Here is an 18,968-nt window from a genome sequence, read left to right as displayed (position 1 = left end):
ACTCTAAGGAGAGGATGATAAGGGCCCTAGGTGGTGAGATAGGGCTGGAAGGAGTGTAAATGGGCACAGGTAGAGGGAATTAAACTGGACAGTCAGATTGTGGCCAGAGGCCTTGAATATAATCAGACAAAGAGTCAGACTTCATTCTCTAGGCAGTGGGGAGCCACTGAGGTTTTTTGAGAAGTTGCAGTTCTGAAGCCTCATGGGAAGAGAAAAAGAAGAGGGAGGCCAGACTTGGATCTTCTTCCCAGCTCATCTTTAGGAACGTCATTTCTCCCCCTTGGACATCTCATTCCTGCCAGCTAATGTCCCATTTCTTGCCTCCAGAAATCCCCTGGCACAGCCGTAAAGAGAGCTCTCTGTGTGCACCATGGAGAACAGGTGAGAATGTGGATCACACAGATACCCCTGGACGCCTGTGGAGGAGGCGCTCAATGTCTCTGAGCCGCAGTGCAGGACGGGAATAAAGAAACTGTAGGAAAGTACAGGAAGTTATCTAGGATGGTGTCTCACATGCGTCAGGGACTGTATAAGCGGCCACTGTTACTTTATTTGGATTCACTTCTGGGCTCACACGTGGTCTTAGGGTGGGTCCAGGCATCTGGGAGTCCTTGGGGATGTGCCAGAAATTCCCTGAATCCTGGAATCCCTGAATAAAGAGGGCAATGCCTCAAGAACAGCCGCCCTGCTTGTTGGTTACAGCAGCTAAGATGAACTCTCCAAACATCGGCCTGATCTCAGAGGAAAATGACTTTTCTTTCACTTAATAGAAAAAGGGCCAATAAAACATCAAATTTCCATTGAATGCTGCTGTGTAACCAGCCAGTGGACATGGCACTTCATCTTGAGCCACTCTTTATGCTAACGCACTGAGGGGTGCCTGCAATGAGTACTACAGAAATTTCCAGATAAATAGCTGAGATGCAATTTGTTTTATGGCATTTTGGATTTAATGATGGAAATAATTTGATATTTCTTAGGGTGGATTTAGTATGGATGGAAGGCTCTGAATTGGTTTTATGAGAGCTGACATTCCTCCTGTGTATGTGCAGTGCTGTCCAGGGCAGGGGGTGGGGGCAGGGTGGGACTGCTGGAAGAAAACTCTGCTAACTGCTGCCTGGGAAGGGCATGAGGTGCAAGGGGCATGCCCCGAGTGAGGGCCGAGCCTGGGGGGTAGGGGACGGAAGTGTGGGCTGTCAGGAGGCAAGAGCAGAGCACAGAACACAGGGTCCACTCTGGCTTCCTGATCTGCTCTGCCAGAGATTCGCTGGGCCACGTTGGTGAGGCACCTCACCTGCAAGGATCTGCCTCCTCCTCTGTAAATCAGGGAGCTGCCCAGTCTGAACTAGTGGTTCTAAGATGGTCCATCCCCTCAGACCCTGCTCCCGTGCCTTTTCTCCTCTGCCCAGCAGCAGCGGGGCTCCGTCCCTTGGGGAAGCCCTTTTCCCGTGAACAGAATCTAAGATGCCTGGAGACTGCAGGAGTGGAGAGGAGGGAGCAGTCGGGCTGGAGGATGGTCTTTCCTCTAACTAGAGCCTGGACTCATGTCCATCCCCCACTGACCCTGCTCGGGTGTCTCCTTTAAATCAGGTGGGGGGGTGGGCAGGGAATCATTCTCAGTCTGCATCTTGCTGCAGCTTTTGGCAGAGTTGATCACTTCTCCCTGACAGACTTTCTTCACCTGTCTTCCAGGAGGCCACACCCTCTGGAATCTCCTCCTACCTCCTGGCTCCTCCTCCTCCTCAGCCTCTTTTGCTGGCTCCTCTTCTTTTCCCTAATTTCTAGATGTTGAGGTTCCCCAGGGCTCAGTCTTTGGTCTTCTTCTCAATCTGTGATGCCCCCTAGGCGATCTCATCCTGTTATCCTGTCTTAACTTTATGCCGATTTCTTTCAAATTAGTATCTTCCCTCTAGACTTCTCTCCTGAACTCCAGTGGCACATCTCCCGTTGTCGACCAAAGTCCCCACTTGGCTGTCTACCAGACCTGTACAAGTCAGCATGTCCAACACTGAACTCCTGATCTTGCCCCCAAACCTGCTCCTTCTGCAGCATTCCTCAACTCAGGTGAGAGCAGCTCCCACGTTCCAGTAGCTCAGGCACAATTTTTGGAGCCCTCCTGGACCCTTTCTTTCTCTCAGTCCTTCACCTAATTGGACACAAATCTTTTTCGATTTTACATTCCAAATATGGCCAGAATTCAACCACTTTTCACCACCTCTACCGTTACCATTCTGGTCCAAGCCGCCATCATCTCTTGTCCAGATTAATGCAATGGCCATTGAGTTCATTGCCCTGACTCTTCCCTTGGGCCTATGGGGTCTATTCTCCACCTTGCAGCCAGAGTGGGCCTTTTAGTATGCAAATCACATCAGGTCAGTATTCTCAAAACCCTCTGATGGTCTAAATATGTCCTGATCAGGTCCCCGTTACTCCTGGCCTCATCTCTCACCTACTCTCCTTGCTCCCTCCACTCATCCTGGCTGTTCTTGAGTACACCAAGTGCGCTCCTACCTCAGGGGCTCGGCCTCTGCTCTCCCGGAGTCCCCAGACTTCTGGTTACACCCTCCACCTCTTTCAGGACTCTGCTCAGCTGTCATTTCTTGAATAGGCTTCTCTTGACCACCTTATTTAAAATTGCAACCTGCCTTGCACACTTGACTCCCTTTACCCTGTTTCTACTCCCCCAACACCTTCACTTTTGGACAGTCTGATTAATTTATGTTTACTAGTTATTGTCTGCTCATCCCTCCTTCCCCAGCATGAACGGTAGCTCCTTGAGAGCAAAGATCTTTTGTCCATGGATGTAGCCCAAGTTCTTAGAACAGTGACTGCCGTGTAGTAGGTACTCAACAAATATTTGCAGAATACATTTGAATGAATTGGGAGCTGTCTGGGTGTGGGCTGGCCCCTCACAATTATTTGTCCTTTTTGGTTTTTTTTGAGGAAGATTAGCCCTGAGCTAACTACTGCCAATCCTCCTCTTTTTGCTGAGGAAGACCGGCCCTGAGCCAACATCCATGCCCATCTTCCTCTACTTTATACATGGGACGCCTACCACAGGATGGCTTTTGCCAAGCAGTTCCATGTCCGCATCCGGGATCCGAACCAGCGAACCCTGGGCCGCCGAGAAGCGGAACGTGTGCACTTAACCGATGCGCCACCGGGCCAGCCCCTTATTTGCCTTTTGAGTGATGGTAATGGTAAGATTTAACATTCAGACAAGTGATTTTGCTCCCTCAGCGATATTTGGAAATGTCTAGATACATTTTTGATTGTCGTTATTGGAGGATGCTACTGGCATCTGGTGGGCAGAGGCCAGGGATGCTGCGAAACAGCATACAGTGCACAGGACAGCCCCACCACAAAGAATTACCTGCTCCCGAAAGTCAATAGCGCTGATGTGGAGAAGTCCTGAGTCATGCCACAAGATGAAGCTAGGAAGGAACTGGAGAAATGGGCTGAGGGGGATGTGTGTGGGGTTTCCAGCAGCTGGAACCTGCTCTAGGCTCAGATGTGGCCAGGTGCAAAGGAAGAGTGACTGCATAGATGTGCAGTTGAACCAGCAAAGCTGCCAAATCCTGCAGTTTAATTCTTAGAGTCTGCTTCATTCTATAGAGGATCCTCTCTAAACACGGTTCTTCTGCTTAGGGAGGAGTAGAGATTGAGGTAGTGCCTGCAAATGGGCTTTCTTTCTCCCTCTCCCAGTGACTCCTGTGAGATGGAGGTGTGGAGCAACCCGGAAGACCAGTTACGTTCCCCCCATGTCCATGCTATGCCGGGCCTGACCAGCAGAGAGGGCTGCCCTCCATCCCCGGCTGAGAATCAGCTTCTTTGGAACTCTCCCTGCGCATCGATAAAGTTTGAGAGCAAGTAGGTTGATTAATAAAATGATAAAGTGCAACAACCCAGGGGAACAAGTAGATTACAATTGAATTAAAAAAAAAAAAAAGGATGCAGTCCTGTGAAAAGACATAACTGATTACAATCCAATCAAGTAAAAGTCCCTTGCAGAAGTCAATGCAATTTTTCTGCTTAGATGAAAGAATTACATTAGCACTCAATAAATTCCTGCGAAAATTACAGTAGTCTGTAATTTAATGATTTAATATATTATATCAGGTTGGAAAATCCTGACTATAGTTGCTAAATAAAAGTTGGAGTCCAGACATTTCTCATGCCGAGGCTGCACCTGCAGAGCTTACTGCTGTTGCTTTGTTTTAACCCCGTAAGTGGGGGTGGGGGATCCGTTTGCTTTACTGCTTGCCCCCAGCTTGGGACCCAGCTCTTAGGAGCCCTGAGTTTATTTTGTGGAACTGAACTGCTTTCTCAGTAGCCCTCGTTCCCGCATCTGTCCTCCAAAGCTGCTCTCGAATAATTTCCTGGAGAAGAAGCCCTGGGTCCTGGGCACTAGAACGCAGCTCCCTGTTCCAGCGCTGCCCACTGGGCCAGAAACCAGGCTTCAGGTGAGGGTGGGGCCTGGCCCGATGGGGAGACACATCCTGCAGGTGCTGAGTTCCTGCCAGGGTCCTGCCTCCTCCCAGCATAGGCAAGAAGCAAAAAACCGGGGTGCTTGGAGTTTGCACGGCTCCTGCTTTATTAGTCTTCACTATCTCATTCTCCTGGGAATTTTAAACCACTATGGGCTTTCTTAAGTCCTGCTATTGGAACTGTCCCTCTTTGACAGCTGGACACCCAAGTGGGGTCAGGAACCAATGACAGGCCATCTCTGGGGTTGCAAAGGATGGTAGTCTGGCTTGTGAAGTGATGGGCTATAAGTGGAAAAGGGAAAAAAAGCTGTAGAAACCAAGGTCCAAGCAAGTGTGGGGCAGTGAAATCAGGGGCCAGAATCCCTACCAGTGACTTTGGACAAGTCCCTGCATCTCAGCGGTCTCCCTCTTCTCATCTGTAAAACGGGGAACGTGCATTACATGGTCTCCCAGCTCTGAGTCTGTGCTTTACAAGTTTTTCTTTTTACTTTTAATCATACAAACAACAAATAATATATCAATGCATTCTTTTGGTAACAGTATCAGACATAACCGACAAAGCCCCCTCAACTCTAGTCCCCTCCCCGAAGAAATCACTGTTATCTGTACCTCTCAGAACTTTTTCTATGCATTTATGTACATATATGTGGCTATGAGTCTGTGACTTTGAGCTGAATGAGAAATGTTTGACACGGTGCTTTCCTGGTTGTAACAATATGGCTGAAGACAACGGTGCCCTAGCAGGAAAGTTTAGGAAGTGGGCTTCAGCTCCTACTTCTGCTGAGAACTATCATTTGCCCATTCAAGTAGGATTCAGTTCCTCAGTTTTAAGGATTGCTTATGAGACCCATGCCTTGGCCTTGTTCCCTGTGGGGATGTGAGATCCCAACAGCCACACCGCCTGCTTTCCCATGCACCCGAACGGCCCTGGAAAGGGCAGGGCAAGGGGCGAGTCCTGCCGTCTTTGATGTGAGCTCTCAGAAGGAGTGTGTCCAGCGTTGGTGCCCTCCGAGGGGCCTGCCTGGGTCCTGCTGAGTGTGGAGGAGAGACCCCTGCTCTGGGCACTTACGCTGGGGCAGGCGTCTTCCCCCTGTTGCCCGACCAGGATGTACAGCATGTCGTCCTTCTCCAGGTTGAAGATGCCCAGCACAGACACGCCGTGGGACCGCATCATGGTGTTCTTCCCGCCTTTCCCGCCAGCAGCTCCATAGCCCGAGATGCTGCAATGGAACAAAGCACATGGGCTCCTGCCCTGGTACAAAAACTGACCCCTTCCTGCCAACCCAGCAGCTTCCAGTGGGCCAAGTGTACCACCGTCCCCATCCTGAGGGTTCCCACCCACATCAGCCCATGACGTCCCCAAGGAGGGTTCCTTTCCCCACTATCAGGAGAGGAAAGTGAAGTTTAGAGAAGAGGGCCAGGGAATTGCCTCACTCACAGAGCTAGGAAGATAAAGAACTAGTAAGGGGTGCAAGAGAGAAAGAGAGAGAGAAGAATGCGGGGGGCAGGGGGCAGGGAGGAGAGAGAGAGCAAGAGAGAGGAGGAGGACAGAGAGAGTCTGTATTAATGTGGGGTGTTGGGGTGATGGGGTCCTGGATACCTGGGATTCCCATTATGGATTACTCTCCCTGTCCAAGATCAAAGACTCATGTGACCTTAGACAAGTAACGTAACATTCTGGTTCCACATCTGTCAAATGGGGATAAGAGAACGTATCTTCTAGCCCATGTGTGTTGTGAGGATTAAAGGAACTAAGACCCCAAATCTTAGAATTGTGGCTGGCACATGAGAAGCACTCAATAAATATTTATGATTATTATTATTAATGGTGGAAGTAGCAGCAATTGACTTGATACAAAGTCTTAAAGTCTCCCCACGAGGTCTAGACACACAGTGGTCCCACGTAGAATGATAGAGGAGAGTGGTGTTTATGAGCACAGACTGTTTATTCCCACCCTGCCAGTAACTCCTTCTGGAGCAATATGTGTGCAGACAACAAACAACAAATCATGAGGAAAATAAAAACAGACTGTGAGGACACGGGATTATTTCTGCTGCCTCTTAGGTTGCTGAGATGAAGTCAAGCAAGGATGGGAAAAAAGAACTCAATTTGGTGAACTGTATCAGAAGAGCTATGTATCTGGAAGACAGCAAGGGGACCAACTGCAAATGCCACCCCAGAGACCGGCTGCCAGGGAAAGGGAGTCAGGAGGTTTCCATGTCCCTGTGTATTCAGATCCAAATCCTTTACGAAAAGCTTCCAGGAAGAGATATAAGGCAGCTTTGCTCATGTGCACACAGGTGGCTTTTCCACCTATAATTCTAGGAAATATCCCACATTCCCAACGTGCGAGCGGCCTCCTGGGGGTTCTCCTAAGGCGGAGCTCAGGCCCTTTCTATAGAGACAAGCCTGGAGGGCTGGCTGACTGCTAACACGGAAGGTGAGGAACGGAGGTCTCCGCGGAGCGCAAAGGAGAGTCTGGTGCCCATCTCCCTGTCGGTGGCCAGGCACTGATTGGAGCCCCCTGCGAGCTGGCTGTGGCAGAAGGCTGTGTGCATAAGAGGAGACCTGAGATGTCTCCAGGCCCTCAAGGGGCTTACAAAGAAAGTGGGGTGACGGTCACAGTTATGAAATGAGAAATCTCGCCATAAGGGTGGCTATACTGGGGAGGCAAGGTGGAGGGACCAAAGGGCTCTGGGCTTCCATGATCAGAGCAGACCATTTCCTAGGTGTGTCCTCTCATAGTCCCAGCTTCTTTCTAGTCAAATAGAACCATGTCTGCTTTTATGAACCCACAGGGTAGTGGGGAGGTTCAACATCAAGAGATAATGGGGCAAAAGCTCCAAGAAAGTGGCAAATCTCTGCACAAACTCAGGGCCGTCAGGTGCTCAGGGCCCCTGAGGGAGACGGATGACTGACAGGAATGAGAGGCAGCGGCACACTGCAGGTCTTGGTTGGTTGTGGGGCTGGGGGGTGGAGTTTTGAAGTTGATTTCACTGTGGAGATGCTGGATGGGTTTGGACTCTCAGACGAGCAGAAAGAGGTGGAGGGCAGGAGTCTGGCTGTGTGAACGGAAGCGAAGAGGCAGTGGTGTGTCTGACTGCAGCAGGTGGCTGAAGTGGGGAGGCGGGGGTTGTGGGTCCACAGAGGGAAGTAGAGGTCAGTTCCTGAGTACCCTATAGTGTGCCAGGCATGAACGCATATGGCATCCCCCAACAGCCGTAAACAGAAGACGTTAGTCATCTCATTCGACAGGTGAGGAAACTGAGGCTCAGAGGGATTAAGTGACTCATCTGAGGCCACAAAGCTGATCAGTGGCAGCGGATCAGCTGGTCCAAACGCCCTACATTTCCTCTCCAATATGCTGCTGTGAGGCTCACACGGACGCACAATAAGCGTGGTTGTCTGAGAAGCTATTGTCCATCCTAATTCCTTCTGCCCCTCAGCCAAACCCTTGCTCGTGACCCATTAGAAATGGAGAAGATGATAAGGACAATTAAAAAGCTGAGGAAAAAGGAAAGCTTATTGGTAAAAGGAAAGAAGGCAGAATTATTTAGCTCAGAGAAGGGAAGCCCGGGGTGAGGGGTGGTGAGAGTGGTGGGGGTCTTAGAGACGGTGTAGAGTCCAGAGACAGCAAAGTGGACAGGCCCACCTCTGTTGTGCTCATGGCTCCGGGTTTCTGGGGCTTTGTCAGGTTGCATAAGAAAGTCTTTTCAACCTGAAGGTGTGTTGCTTGGAAAACTGCTGCCCGAGACGGAGTCCTTGTTCTGCCTACTCCAGCTTATGGCTGAGGGGTAAGTGGTACCCTTCTCATCCCTTTTTGCATCATTTGCATAGTCATCTGCATCAATCTGCATGCATTATGAATCATTCTGAACTCTTTCACATGTTTAAATTTAGCCAAATTATTATATTTCAGAAGTTGTTTGTTCCTGCCTAAGCCTTCTTTCCTATTTCTCCTGCCCCCGACCAAATCTGAATGCCAGCCCCATTGAGGTCTTGACCTAATTGTTGGCTGTGAGGTGGGGTGGAAAGAGCCCTGAGCTCTGAGTCATACGCTGGGTGCTCTGCTGGCTGTGTGACTTGAGGCAACTTGGTTAACTTCTTGGAGCCTTAGCCTCACCTACTAAGAAAAAAAGAGAGGACAAGGACCCCTGGCCTCATGGGGATAAGTAGTGTATTTGAAAAGACTGCAAACCAATGCCAAGTGCAAGGTCAGACTCTGTGGGAGTCAGCACTCAGTAGAGAGTAGAGCTTGGCAACCAGGTGTCAGCAGCCGATTTTGCTTTCCTGTGCAGTGGCCTCAGGCCCACATTTCCAGCCTGGACTAGGGACTGCTTAAAGTCATGGGGAGCAGGCAACTGCCTGCCCGGACTAAGTGTGGGAAGCAGTCCTCTGTCATCAGCCCTCTGAGGCCTGAGGTCCCACCACAGAGCTTCACTCCTTTGGAAGCTTCTAGTTGCTACTACAAGGCTGATCTCCTCTGAAGTGGGCTGTGCCACAGTGAAAAAAGCATGGGCTTGAATGCAGATAGACCTGGATCCAGATTCCAGCTCTGTTACTCAGGGCCAGGAGCTGGGTGAGGCACCTCTGTCTCAGGTGCTGATCCTGTAACCCATCCACCTTGAGAGCCAGTGCCTTCTTAAATTTTCTATTTGAAGCACCTTGCTTACCTCCCCTGGTCCTGGCCCTGCTGGTGTTACTCACTAGCTGTGTGACCTTGGGTAGGTTATTTACCCTCTCTGAGCTCCAGTTTCCTCACCTATAAAAGGGGGATGACAATGTCTACCATGAAGGTTGTTGTGAGAATTAAATGAGATAATGTCTATAAAGGACCTAATTTAGTAGCTAGAGGGTTGTCAGGGAGCAATAAATAGTGGCTGCTGTCCTGATGTACCCTGGTGAGCCTGGTGTCCATTCCTCTCCTAGCGGTGACTTCTGTGAAGCAGAAAGGGGTGAGTGAATGAGGCTTTGATTCCTAGAAAGAAGGACAGTAAGTGGAGCAGGGTGTGGCCAAGGGGGCCTGGGGTCAAGGCTGTTCAGTTTCACCAGGGACCCACCTCTCTGGGGAGCCAGTGGGAACACAGGCCAGCCTTGGCACTTCTGAAGACCGTGGAACCATATGAATCATGTTACACAAACTCGTGCCGGAATAATCACCTCAGTCTGAATCTCTGAAGCTTTCTCTCAATGCCTTGTAAACAATTTATTTTTGATGGTTGACAAATGACAACAAATTAATATACCTGCCACTCAAATGGGGAAAATGACACGCAGTGGTTCCAATATACTGGAAATTACAAGATACTCTTCTCAACGAGCTGATGCTGTAATTTTTTTGTTTTTCCTCATCTAAATCCATGTCCCCTGGTCAGAATGGATGTTTATTGGGTTTGTGTTTTGTATTATTGACTGTGAGCTATTGTTACCTGATGTAATTGAGTCGTGAATCTTTTTAAAACAAAGAATTAGCAGCAAATCAAAGTGGCTGCCTGCCGGATCATGAAATGAGAGCACAGCTGGTGTGCTGCACAACGGCGGTGTCGGCACCACACCTGCGAGAGGATGCTGGTGGGTGGTGGAGGGGAAGGAGCGAGTGGACACCACTTGGAGAAGCGTGGAGCACCTCATTTCTCTCCTGCACCCTGCTCTGGGCTCTGCCTCTAATTTCCAGTGGAACCTTGAGCCAGTTTTTTCCCTCCTCTGAGTCTCTGTTTCCTCCTCTGTGAAATCAGGTTAGTAAGATCCGCCCTGCTTATCCTAGCTGACAGGTTATCGTGAGAGCACAGGAGACGTGTGAGCGTGTACAGGGCTTGGTCAGTGGGAAATTACTGTTCAGATGTATAGTCGTATTATCCAGGTGGGCCATTAGAGCCATCAGGAGACACCCTGGGGGTCAGTGGTGAAGGGCCAGCTGTGGAGGCATGTGCTCCTTGCTGCCCAAGTTCCATTCTGGATTGCACCAATGAGCAAGGCTCATCGTCCACTTCTTCCCTACAACTTTTTGACCAGCACAGCCCTAAGCGCCTGGGAATATCAGAGCTGGAAGAGATCTCAGTGACCTCTCTCTACAAACCCTCCCTCTCCAGAGGGGGCTCCTGTAGAGGGGGAAAGCACACTTTAAGGTCACATGACATGGTGGTGGTAGAAGTTGGACCCAACTCCATTCTGCCTGCAGCCCATCTTAGCACAATCACTCGTGCCTCTGACTTTCCTGCTCTGTGCTCTTCATGGCCATGGCTATCTGCACAATTACTTGGGCCACTGTTCATGCCTTGTGACTCTCTTCTACAAGTGTCTAGAACTTTACTGGCATTGTACACTGTTATCTAACTATTCTTCCCTGTGGTCTTTCCAAAGACTGTGAGGTTCCAGAGTCTCAGTCTTCTCTACAAGTCCTGCAGCACTTACTCAGAGCCCGGCACACAGTAGGAGCTCCATGGTTCAGTGCTCAGCACACAGTAGGAGCTCCATGGCTGTGGGTTGGGTTGAATGATGGTATCATACAGCTGCACACCCGGGTCCCTGGAGCCAGGTGGGGAAATGAGTGTCAGTGCTAGAGACTATCAGAAACAGCTGTAGCCCAGGTCAGCTGGCAGGATTTCCTGGCTCCAGCTGGGATCTGGGGCCTCTTGTACGTAATGTCTAAGGAATAAGTGAACCATGAGAGAACCGCCAACAGGAGCTGTGGGCTGTGCTTGACAAATGTTTTTATAGACGATCTGTATGTATGTGCGTGTATGTGGGAAAAGGGGAAAGGACTGGGAAGGCTAGGAAAGATGCTGAGCCCTAGAGAAGTAGGAAGGAAAGAAGGAAAGCTGAAGGGAGAGAGAGAGGGATAAAGAGGAGAAGTTAGGAACAACGAGAGATGGCCCCCGACGTCTTCTGAGTGTGGACTTTGTGAGGATGTCACCTAGAGAATTGCACTAAATCCCCAGCAGTCCTGGGAGCTGGGTTCTGTCAGCGGCTGTCTCTATTTTATGGTGAGGCTGAGGATCTTGTCCAGCCCAGCACATACCCCACAATCCAAGCTTTTTGTGCTCCACTTCAGCCACTCACCTGCACGGCACACTCTAGATGTCATCAGTCAGAACTGTGACCCAGAAATCTCCCTTAATCAGGTGCCCCTCTCACCATTATCCTAATCCCCACCTGTCCTCCTCAATCAAGCTCCTTGAGATGGTAGCTGTCACTCATTGTCCTGGCTTCCTTAGACCCCAGGTATGGCTGTCATTCTGGGCATTGCCTCCTCCCCATCCTCCAATCATGCTGATTCTACCTCCCAAACACTTCTTGGCCCTACCCCTCCCCTCCATCCATGTTTTCCCTGCCCCGGTTTAGCCCTTTCTGACTCTTGCCTGCGTGACAGCGGCAGCCTTCCCTCTGCTCTCCCTGTCTCCAGGCTTGTTTCTCTCACAATCACACTCCAGCCATCACCTCAGGGAGCTAAAGGCACTTGGGAAGTGCGGTTCTAGCCCCAGGGCCAGGTCCTGCCTTGGCTCCTGCTGGATAGGTCTTGGCCCTGGTGCTCCTTGCGCCAGGAAGGCCCTCTCCTCTTCTTTGTAGACAGCTCCATCACCTGCAAGACTTAACTCCGGCGTCTGTCTTTGTGGAAGCCGTTCATGAGTTCATCCTTTCCCCTGGCCTCTGACAGCAGTGCCTGGTGTAAACCTCCCTCGTAGGCCTCTGCACCTCACACTGAAATGCTTTGTTCTTCCATCCACCACCCCCATTGGCTCGAGCTCCTCTTTGGCAGGGAGTGGATCTTGTTCATCTTTACATACTTTGTGTCAGGCCCAGTGTACTAAATAGGTGCTTACTATGGTCCACTGAGATTTGCAAGGCAGGAGAGGAGCAGTTCTGGACATCAGGACATAGGTACTTGGACAGAGTGACTGCATCACTTCTCCTGTTTTGACAGAGGAAGTGATGAATCCAGGGGACGGGGAAGCCCAGGAAAGGAGGTGGGAAAGATGGGATTTAGGTGTTGCTCCTGAACCCCCACCCCAGCCTGTGGTCTCCTTCTCTGCAGCCTCTTCTTTCTCTCCCTCTTTCTGGGCCTCTACCTTCATGGTGGTGGGCAACGCAGTAGAGGGTGGGAGATGCGCCCAGGGTAAATGATCAGTTAAGAGTGCGGGTGCTTTCACCTGTACGCTTCCCTGAGGAAGCCCCAGGCAATCAGGGCCCCACCTTGGCATACTGTAGGTGCTTGATAAGTGTGAGCTCCCTTTCCTTCACCTCTCTAACCAGCAGGTAGAAGTCAGCTGGAGCAATAATAGAGCCAGGCCTTGGGCAGCAGCCAGACAGCACTAGCTGAGTGCCCACACTCATCAAGGAATAGATGGACTCCCTAAGAAATGCTCCCAACCTTTCTGTTTCCAAGAACGTTTTTCGCACGTCCTCTAGTGTGTCCCATATTTATCTCACTAGATTAGCTGCACTTACTAAATAAGAATCAGTTAATATGGAGAAAATGTCTTCCAGAGAAAGGGCACTTGACTTAATATGGATAGTCCCACTTGGGGACATTTTGATGGGGTCTGAAAAGCAAGTCATTAAATGGTCTGCTTCTTTGATTACTAAGCTATGTGACCAGTAGACATTATTGCCCAAGCCCTGGGCCTCACCCAAGGTCAAGGGTAAGGTGAGGGTCAGGAATATCTGTTATAGCCTTTATTGGGTTAAAAAACAAGGACTCGACAACAACAACAACAATAAAAAACCCAAACTAATGTTTTTCCATTTTGCTTCTCCCATTTTGATATGGTGCTATCTCAGGCCAGTTCAACACAGTCTCATAGATCAAAATGTCCCCATTACCAATTTGGACACTTCAAAGTATCCTGCTTTAACATAAAAATGGCTCCTCGTGTATGTTTTCAGTGAGTATTCACCAGGCAACGCTGGGGTCTGTGAGCTAGTCTCAATATTCCAAAGAGAGAAATGGAGACAGTTCTCCTATTTGGGCTGGGATTATATCAATGCAGTGTGGCAATATTCATGGAGGTCAGAAACCCGGCTAGACTTAGATATGGCTGTGATTAATTTAAAAAATGGGAAAATGAATTAATTATTATTTAATAAGTGCAGTTTGGCAGGCAAAATCTTTCACACCCTGGGGCCCATTTGAAGAAGTCAGAAAAAAAGCACTTTGAAGCAGAGAAGTTAAGTACTACTGTCTGTGGGATCAATCTGTTCCTGGAATGCCGTCTGGCTGCTGCCTGCCGCCTGCCACTGTCGTTGCTCTAGCCCCACAGGCCAGGGAGCAGGCAGCACGTGCAGCGTTGTGTGAGGCACTTGTATATGATCTTCACAACCCGTTGAGCTGGTGTTAGTAACCCCCCAACCCCCTTTACAGATGGGAAAACAGAGTCTCAAGAAATTACATAACCTGCCCGAGTTTAGAAGTGAGTCTGATCCACACTGTCTCAGGGGAATGCAGCCCAATAGGACCTCCAAACGTGGTACCTCCTGTTTATCAATCTTTCTGAGAGAGACAGCAAGGGACTTCTAGCCAGGCTGGCTTGGGAGTTGCCCTGAGCAGGGATAGGACAATGGGTCTTGTTGGGGATTACTGTTGACATCGCTGTCTGCCTTACAGCTCCTCTGCTTTCTTCTTCACGTTGTTTTTGTGTATGGGCATCTGCACCCAGGGCTTGGCTGACCACTATCCCTTCGGGTGGTGGGGCCTCCCCTCCCAGGCTCTCATTTCCAGATGATCCTGGGGTGGGTGGTGCGTGATTCCTATGCCTACCCCGCTTCCCATTCCTCCTGTCCCCTGCATGACTCTCAGAATCCAGGTGTGAGTTTCAGTGGAAAGAACACACAGACTTTGATCCAGAGGGCCCTGGGTTCAAATTCCAGCTCTGTCACTGATTGATTGGCCTTAGATTTGTTGCTAAGCTTCTCTGACTCCAGTTTCCTCATATGGAAACAAGGGACTATTAATAATAACAATAATAACGACATCTGCCTCACTGCTGAAAGGAGGAGAATTACCCGGTGGGTCCTCAGCAAACATTCATCCCCTTCTCTCTGGGACAGTGGATCAGTGGATGGCCCAGACAGGAAGGGAGGCCTGACCCGCTCAGTGTGGCGGGGCCAGGGGTGCTGGTGTCTTCAGCCATTTACTGGGGATGTGTGGGATCTAGAACAGCTAATCTGATTGCAGCCAAACCTTGTTACTCCATTCCTGCCTAGAATGTCATTTAAAAAGCACTTAGGGCTGTCCCTGAAATGCGAAGCGTGTTTACACTGAGGTCCCAGGGGTGAGGCTGCACAGAAAACAGGGCAGCTGGAGAGGCCCCTTTCCTTCCCAGGAGGCTGAGGATGTGCTGGGGGCTGGGGACTGCAGGAAGGGAAGGAGAGCTCACTCCCCACTGTGTTCAGCCTCTGGGGGGCGTTCACACCAACATCATAATTATGATGCTTCCTGTTTAAACAGCCTGGCTGCGTTCAGTGGAAGGAGCCGCAGGGAGGCTGCATCTCAGAAGTCTGGGGTTGGAGGCAATTTCTGGACTGTGTGACATGGGGAGGCTCCTGATTCTCTGGGCTTCAGTTTCCTCATTTGTCAAATGAGGATTGCAGCACTGGCCTTGCCTATGCCATCGAGCTGTGTGAGGACTATAGTCAAGGGTTTGACGGAACTCGACGGTTCTCAGGGGCTGCATCAGCAGCATCGGGGAACTTGTTAGAAATTCATGTTCTTGGACCCTACTCCAGACCTACAAAACCAGATGCTCTGCGAGTGGGGCCAGCAATCTGTGTTCCAACCAGCCCCTCACTCATTCCAATGCCTTCTCAAGGTTGAGAAGCACTGGTCTAAGCCTTGCCATTAGCTTTGCTTAGCTACGTGGCCTGGAAGAGTTGGGCCTCCTCTAGCCTGGCCTTGCTCTAGCAGAATACTACAGGGTTGGGGTTGGGTATGGGAGAAGAGTTCGAGAATAGTTGCTTTACTTGCTCACAATGAACGCTCAGGAAAGGAGGCTCAAACATAAGAATATCACTTTTTACATGCATCATACTTCTGTTTCCCAAACATTTTTACATGCCCTGCCTCATTTGAACAGCATCAAGTAATACTCAAAGAACAGCCCACCATAACTATAATTATTAATAATAAAGACAAAGAGTGTTCTGAAGCTATCTCATGTATGCATATCATCTCCACAAATAGTCTGTGGGCTCCTTGAGGACGGAGAACACATCTTCCTTTGTTGCCATATTTCATTACCCGAAATCTCCGCATTACCAGCCCTTACATCCCACTATGAGCCAGAGTCTGTGGCCTCTGAGCCTTGGCGTGCTGGGTACCCTGGGGGCATGCACCCACAGGCAGGACCCTAGTCCTCTTCAGGAGGGTTGGATCTGCCCCTTGGCCTCCCCCTCCCCCATACGCACCTGTAGGTGTCGGTGGCTGGCACCTTCCAGGTCTGGATGCCCTTCAGGGGGCCCTCGCTCCCCACCACCACGCTCAGGTTGGAGTTCCGGTAGGCGTTGTTGCACTGGGCCTGCGTGGGGCCGTGGGGCCCGCTGGCCCCGCACGTGGTAAAGAGCCAGTGAACTGCAGCACAAGAGGAAAGGCAGTCACTCTCTTGGCCTGGATGTCCCTCCTTCCAGATTCTCCCTGGGCTGCCTCTGAGCCGTCCGCCCCATGGCCCCAAACCCACATTCCAAGACGGCAAGATCGGGGCAAGAAATACTGAACAGTCATTAAAACTGGAAACTTCTGTCGAAGATCTACTATGCACTGGGCCCTGGGGCAGATATGAGGGGAGAGTACAGATGGAGCAGACTTGGATCCTGGCTGTAAGAAGCTTACAGCCTGCTAAGGGAGACCAACAGGGATGCAACCGGCCACGATGCAGGGCGGTAAAAAAAGCCCTAGGATGGCCCGGCTAATACTGCACTGTGAGAGTTCTGAGGAGGGAGAGATGACCCCCTTCAGGTGAGACAGACATGGGCAGCAACTGGGTCCTCTCCTGCTTTCTCACTGAGTCCAGCACAGTGCTGGACAAAGAAGAGGCACTCCATCTGAGCTACTGTGACTGCATCTAACCTGCTCGCAAGGTCTGACATCTGCATACAGGATCCTCTTAGCTTGGAGAAGATCAAAAGAGTAACCCGGACGCAGAGTCAGCTCCGTGACCCTCCGGTGGCCCGGGGACCCAGGACAGTGTGGGAACATGAAGTCTTGTACTCTTGGCTAGTGTCTTTGTCTACCTGTCAGGCCCTCAAAAGGGCTCAGCCTCTGTATTCAGCAGCATTAGGGTATCAAAATGCAATGAAAGCAATTTTCAGGCTCTCAGTGTAACAGAGAGTGTAAAAAATGGGGAAGCAGGGCACATTCGTCTTTGGTGCATGCCACCACTTCCTGGTGCTCTGTCCTCACCTGGAGGACCCAACGTCCTTAGGTGGTCTTCAAAGGGTGCCTCAGGAACACTCAGCACACTCCACCCCTCCACCACCACTGGGCCATTTCCTTTCAAACTTTCTGTCTTTGAGCTGGGCTAGACCTTGGGGAGTTGTCTGATTTCATGCTGGCCAGAATTCTAATAGTTTTACAATCTATAAAAACTTTGAGAAAATGTTCTTGATAAGTTACTTTTACTTAAGGTACAAAAATCTCATTATACGGTTGCAGAAATTATTTCTCTTTAAAGAGATTAAGTCAAATTCTACCTACAGAAAATTATGGAGAAATTAATTTGGGTGTACATAGCTTTATTCACTAAAATATTGAAGCAAACATTTTTTGAAAACTTTCAACTAATTTAGTGATGCAAATATGAAAGATCGTTGAGTTGCTAATTATAAGCAATCAGACTGAAATTATGCTAGGCAGTTTGATAATCTGAAAACTGGGCCAATTGTGATGGGCTTTTGTGACACTTCCCTGGCCCCGAGGCCAGGAGACTGAAGTTCTAATTGGGGTTCCAACACACATGGCTACTCAACACGGAGTACTCAACTCTTTTCTCAGCTTTATTTTTTCCAAATGAAGATGTTGATTTCTATTTGGTTTCTGAAGGTCATTTCAAAGGCAAGAAGATGATGAATCCATTCGTCTTTGGTGTGAATGGCTGACTGTTAATTTTCTGATCTATGTATTATAAAGAGTTAACCCGTTAATTTAAAGGACTAACTGTAGTGAAGGCATCGTAGCAGAGCTCTCTTGGCCTGTTGCCCTTTTACCCTCCCCAGTGCCCGAATCACATGTGTGGGCTGTGCCAGAGGGATGAAGTGGAAAGGACACAGGCTTTGAAGTCAGCCAGAACACCAGGGAGTGGGGGCAGCTTCATCACATGTTGGTTGTGGGACCTTGATAGAGTTCCTTCGTCTATAAAAATGGTTGGATTAGCATGAGTATTAAAGGAAGCACAGGGTATGAATGGTCACTGTAAAGTCCAAAACTCTAAAAATATGAGTGTGTCAATGACTCCTGCTTACACCCAAGATGTGCTGTTCCTGACAATGGGAAATGTGGCCAGGGGAGTTTTTATCAAATAGGTCCCTTGCCAGCAGCACCTATAAATTTAAACTTGGTGAGTTGGGGATGAGGATGGGGACAAGGAAAAAAAGAAGAGCTCAGAAAGGGAGTTGAAAAATCTACTCCTTCCATGATCTTGAGCTCCTTGAAGCCTATTCTGCAGATCCTGTCTGTGCCTGCAGCAAAGAGCCTGGGTTTGGGGGCAGCCTCGTCAATCTGGCGCAGAAGCATGGTAGTTCATTTACTTACTTCAGTCCTGGAAATGAAGGAAAAAAAATACATGTACACACACACACACGCACACATATTTTTCTCAAGAATGTGCTGAGGAAGAAAGCTGACTGTATGGGCTTTGCACCCTCACTGAACATCCTACCTTCAGCCTAGGTTAATGTTGCTCTGAGGGTTCTCAGACATTCCCAGAGATGCTGGGCTTCTACTTCTTGGCCAGGTGGGGCATTTGGTGAGGTAGGAAGAGGAGCATGAGCTTTGGATCCAGATGGGTCAACCTTTCTCTTCCTGGATTTTGCCCCTGACTAGCCGTGAGACCTCAGGTAAGTTATATAGCCTCTCTGAGCCTCAGTTTCTTAATCTGAACAAATGAAGATAATAATACCTACTACTTAGACTTTCTGCAAGAATTAAATGATGACCTAAGAAAAGTGCTTAGAATAATACTTGGCATTAGAGATGCATAATGAATATAGTTTAGAAAGTGTGTAACTTCCTGTTCAATTTCTCACTCTCGGAAGCAGAGACACCCAATCTCAAGATTTATGTTCTTCATTCCATAAAGGAGGGACTCTAGGGCTGTTTTTTAATAAAGGGACTAGTGTTTTCCCAACTCAGTGGACATATATTAGTTTCAGGTGGTTTCTACACACAAAATTTGGTTTTTATTTTCAACAATTTCTGATGGAAAGTCCAGAGAGGGAATTCTTTCTGAAGTGGATTCCGTGGGAACAGAGGATTTGCCATCCCAGGTCAGACC

The 18,968-nt window shown here is 49.4% G+C and overlaps 1 protein-coding gene across 1 annotated transcript in view; it reads right to left on the bottom strand.

Moving 5' to 3' along the window:
• The window catches only part of ALK (ALK receptor tyrosine kinase), a 665,412-nt gene that overhangs the window by 42,985 nt on the left and 603,459 nt on the right, over positions 1-18,968 (bottom strand). Inside the window, exons 12-13 of the mRNA XM_046663493.1 lie at positions 15,889-16,051; positions 5,557-5,707 (exon numbers count right to left, since the gene is read on the bottom strand). Coding sequence (XP_046519449.1) covers positions 5,557-5,707; positions 15,889-16,051 — 314 coding nt within the window. The remainder of the gene's footprint in view (positions 1-5,556; positions 5,708-15,888; positions 16,052-18,968) is intronic.

This window comes from Equus quagga, chromosome 5 (genome assembly GCF_021613505.1).
Source record: "Equus quagga isolate Etosha38 chromosome 5, UCLA_HA_Equagga_1.0, whole genome shotgun sequence".
Classification (NCBI taxonomy): Eukaryota; Metazoa; Chordata; class Mammalia; order Perissodactyla; family Equidae; genus Equus; species Equus quagga.
The sequence above is the reverse complement of the archived record's forward strand: the minus strand, read 5'-3'. Positions and strand labels throughout refer to the sequence as shown.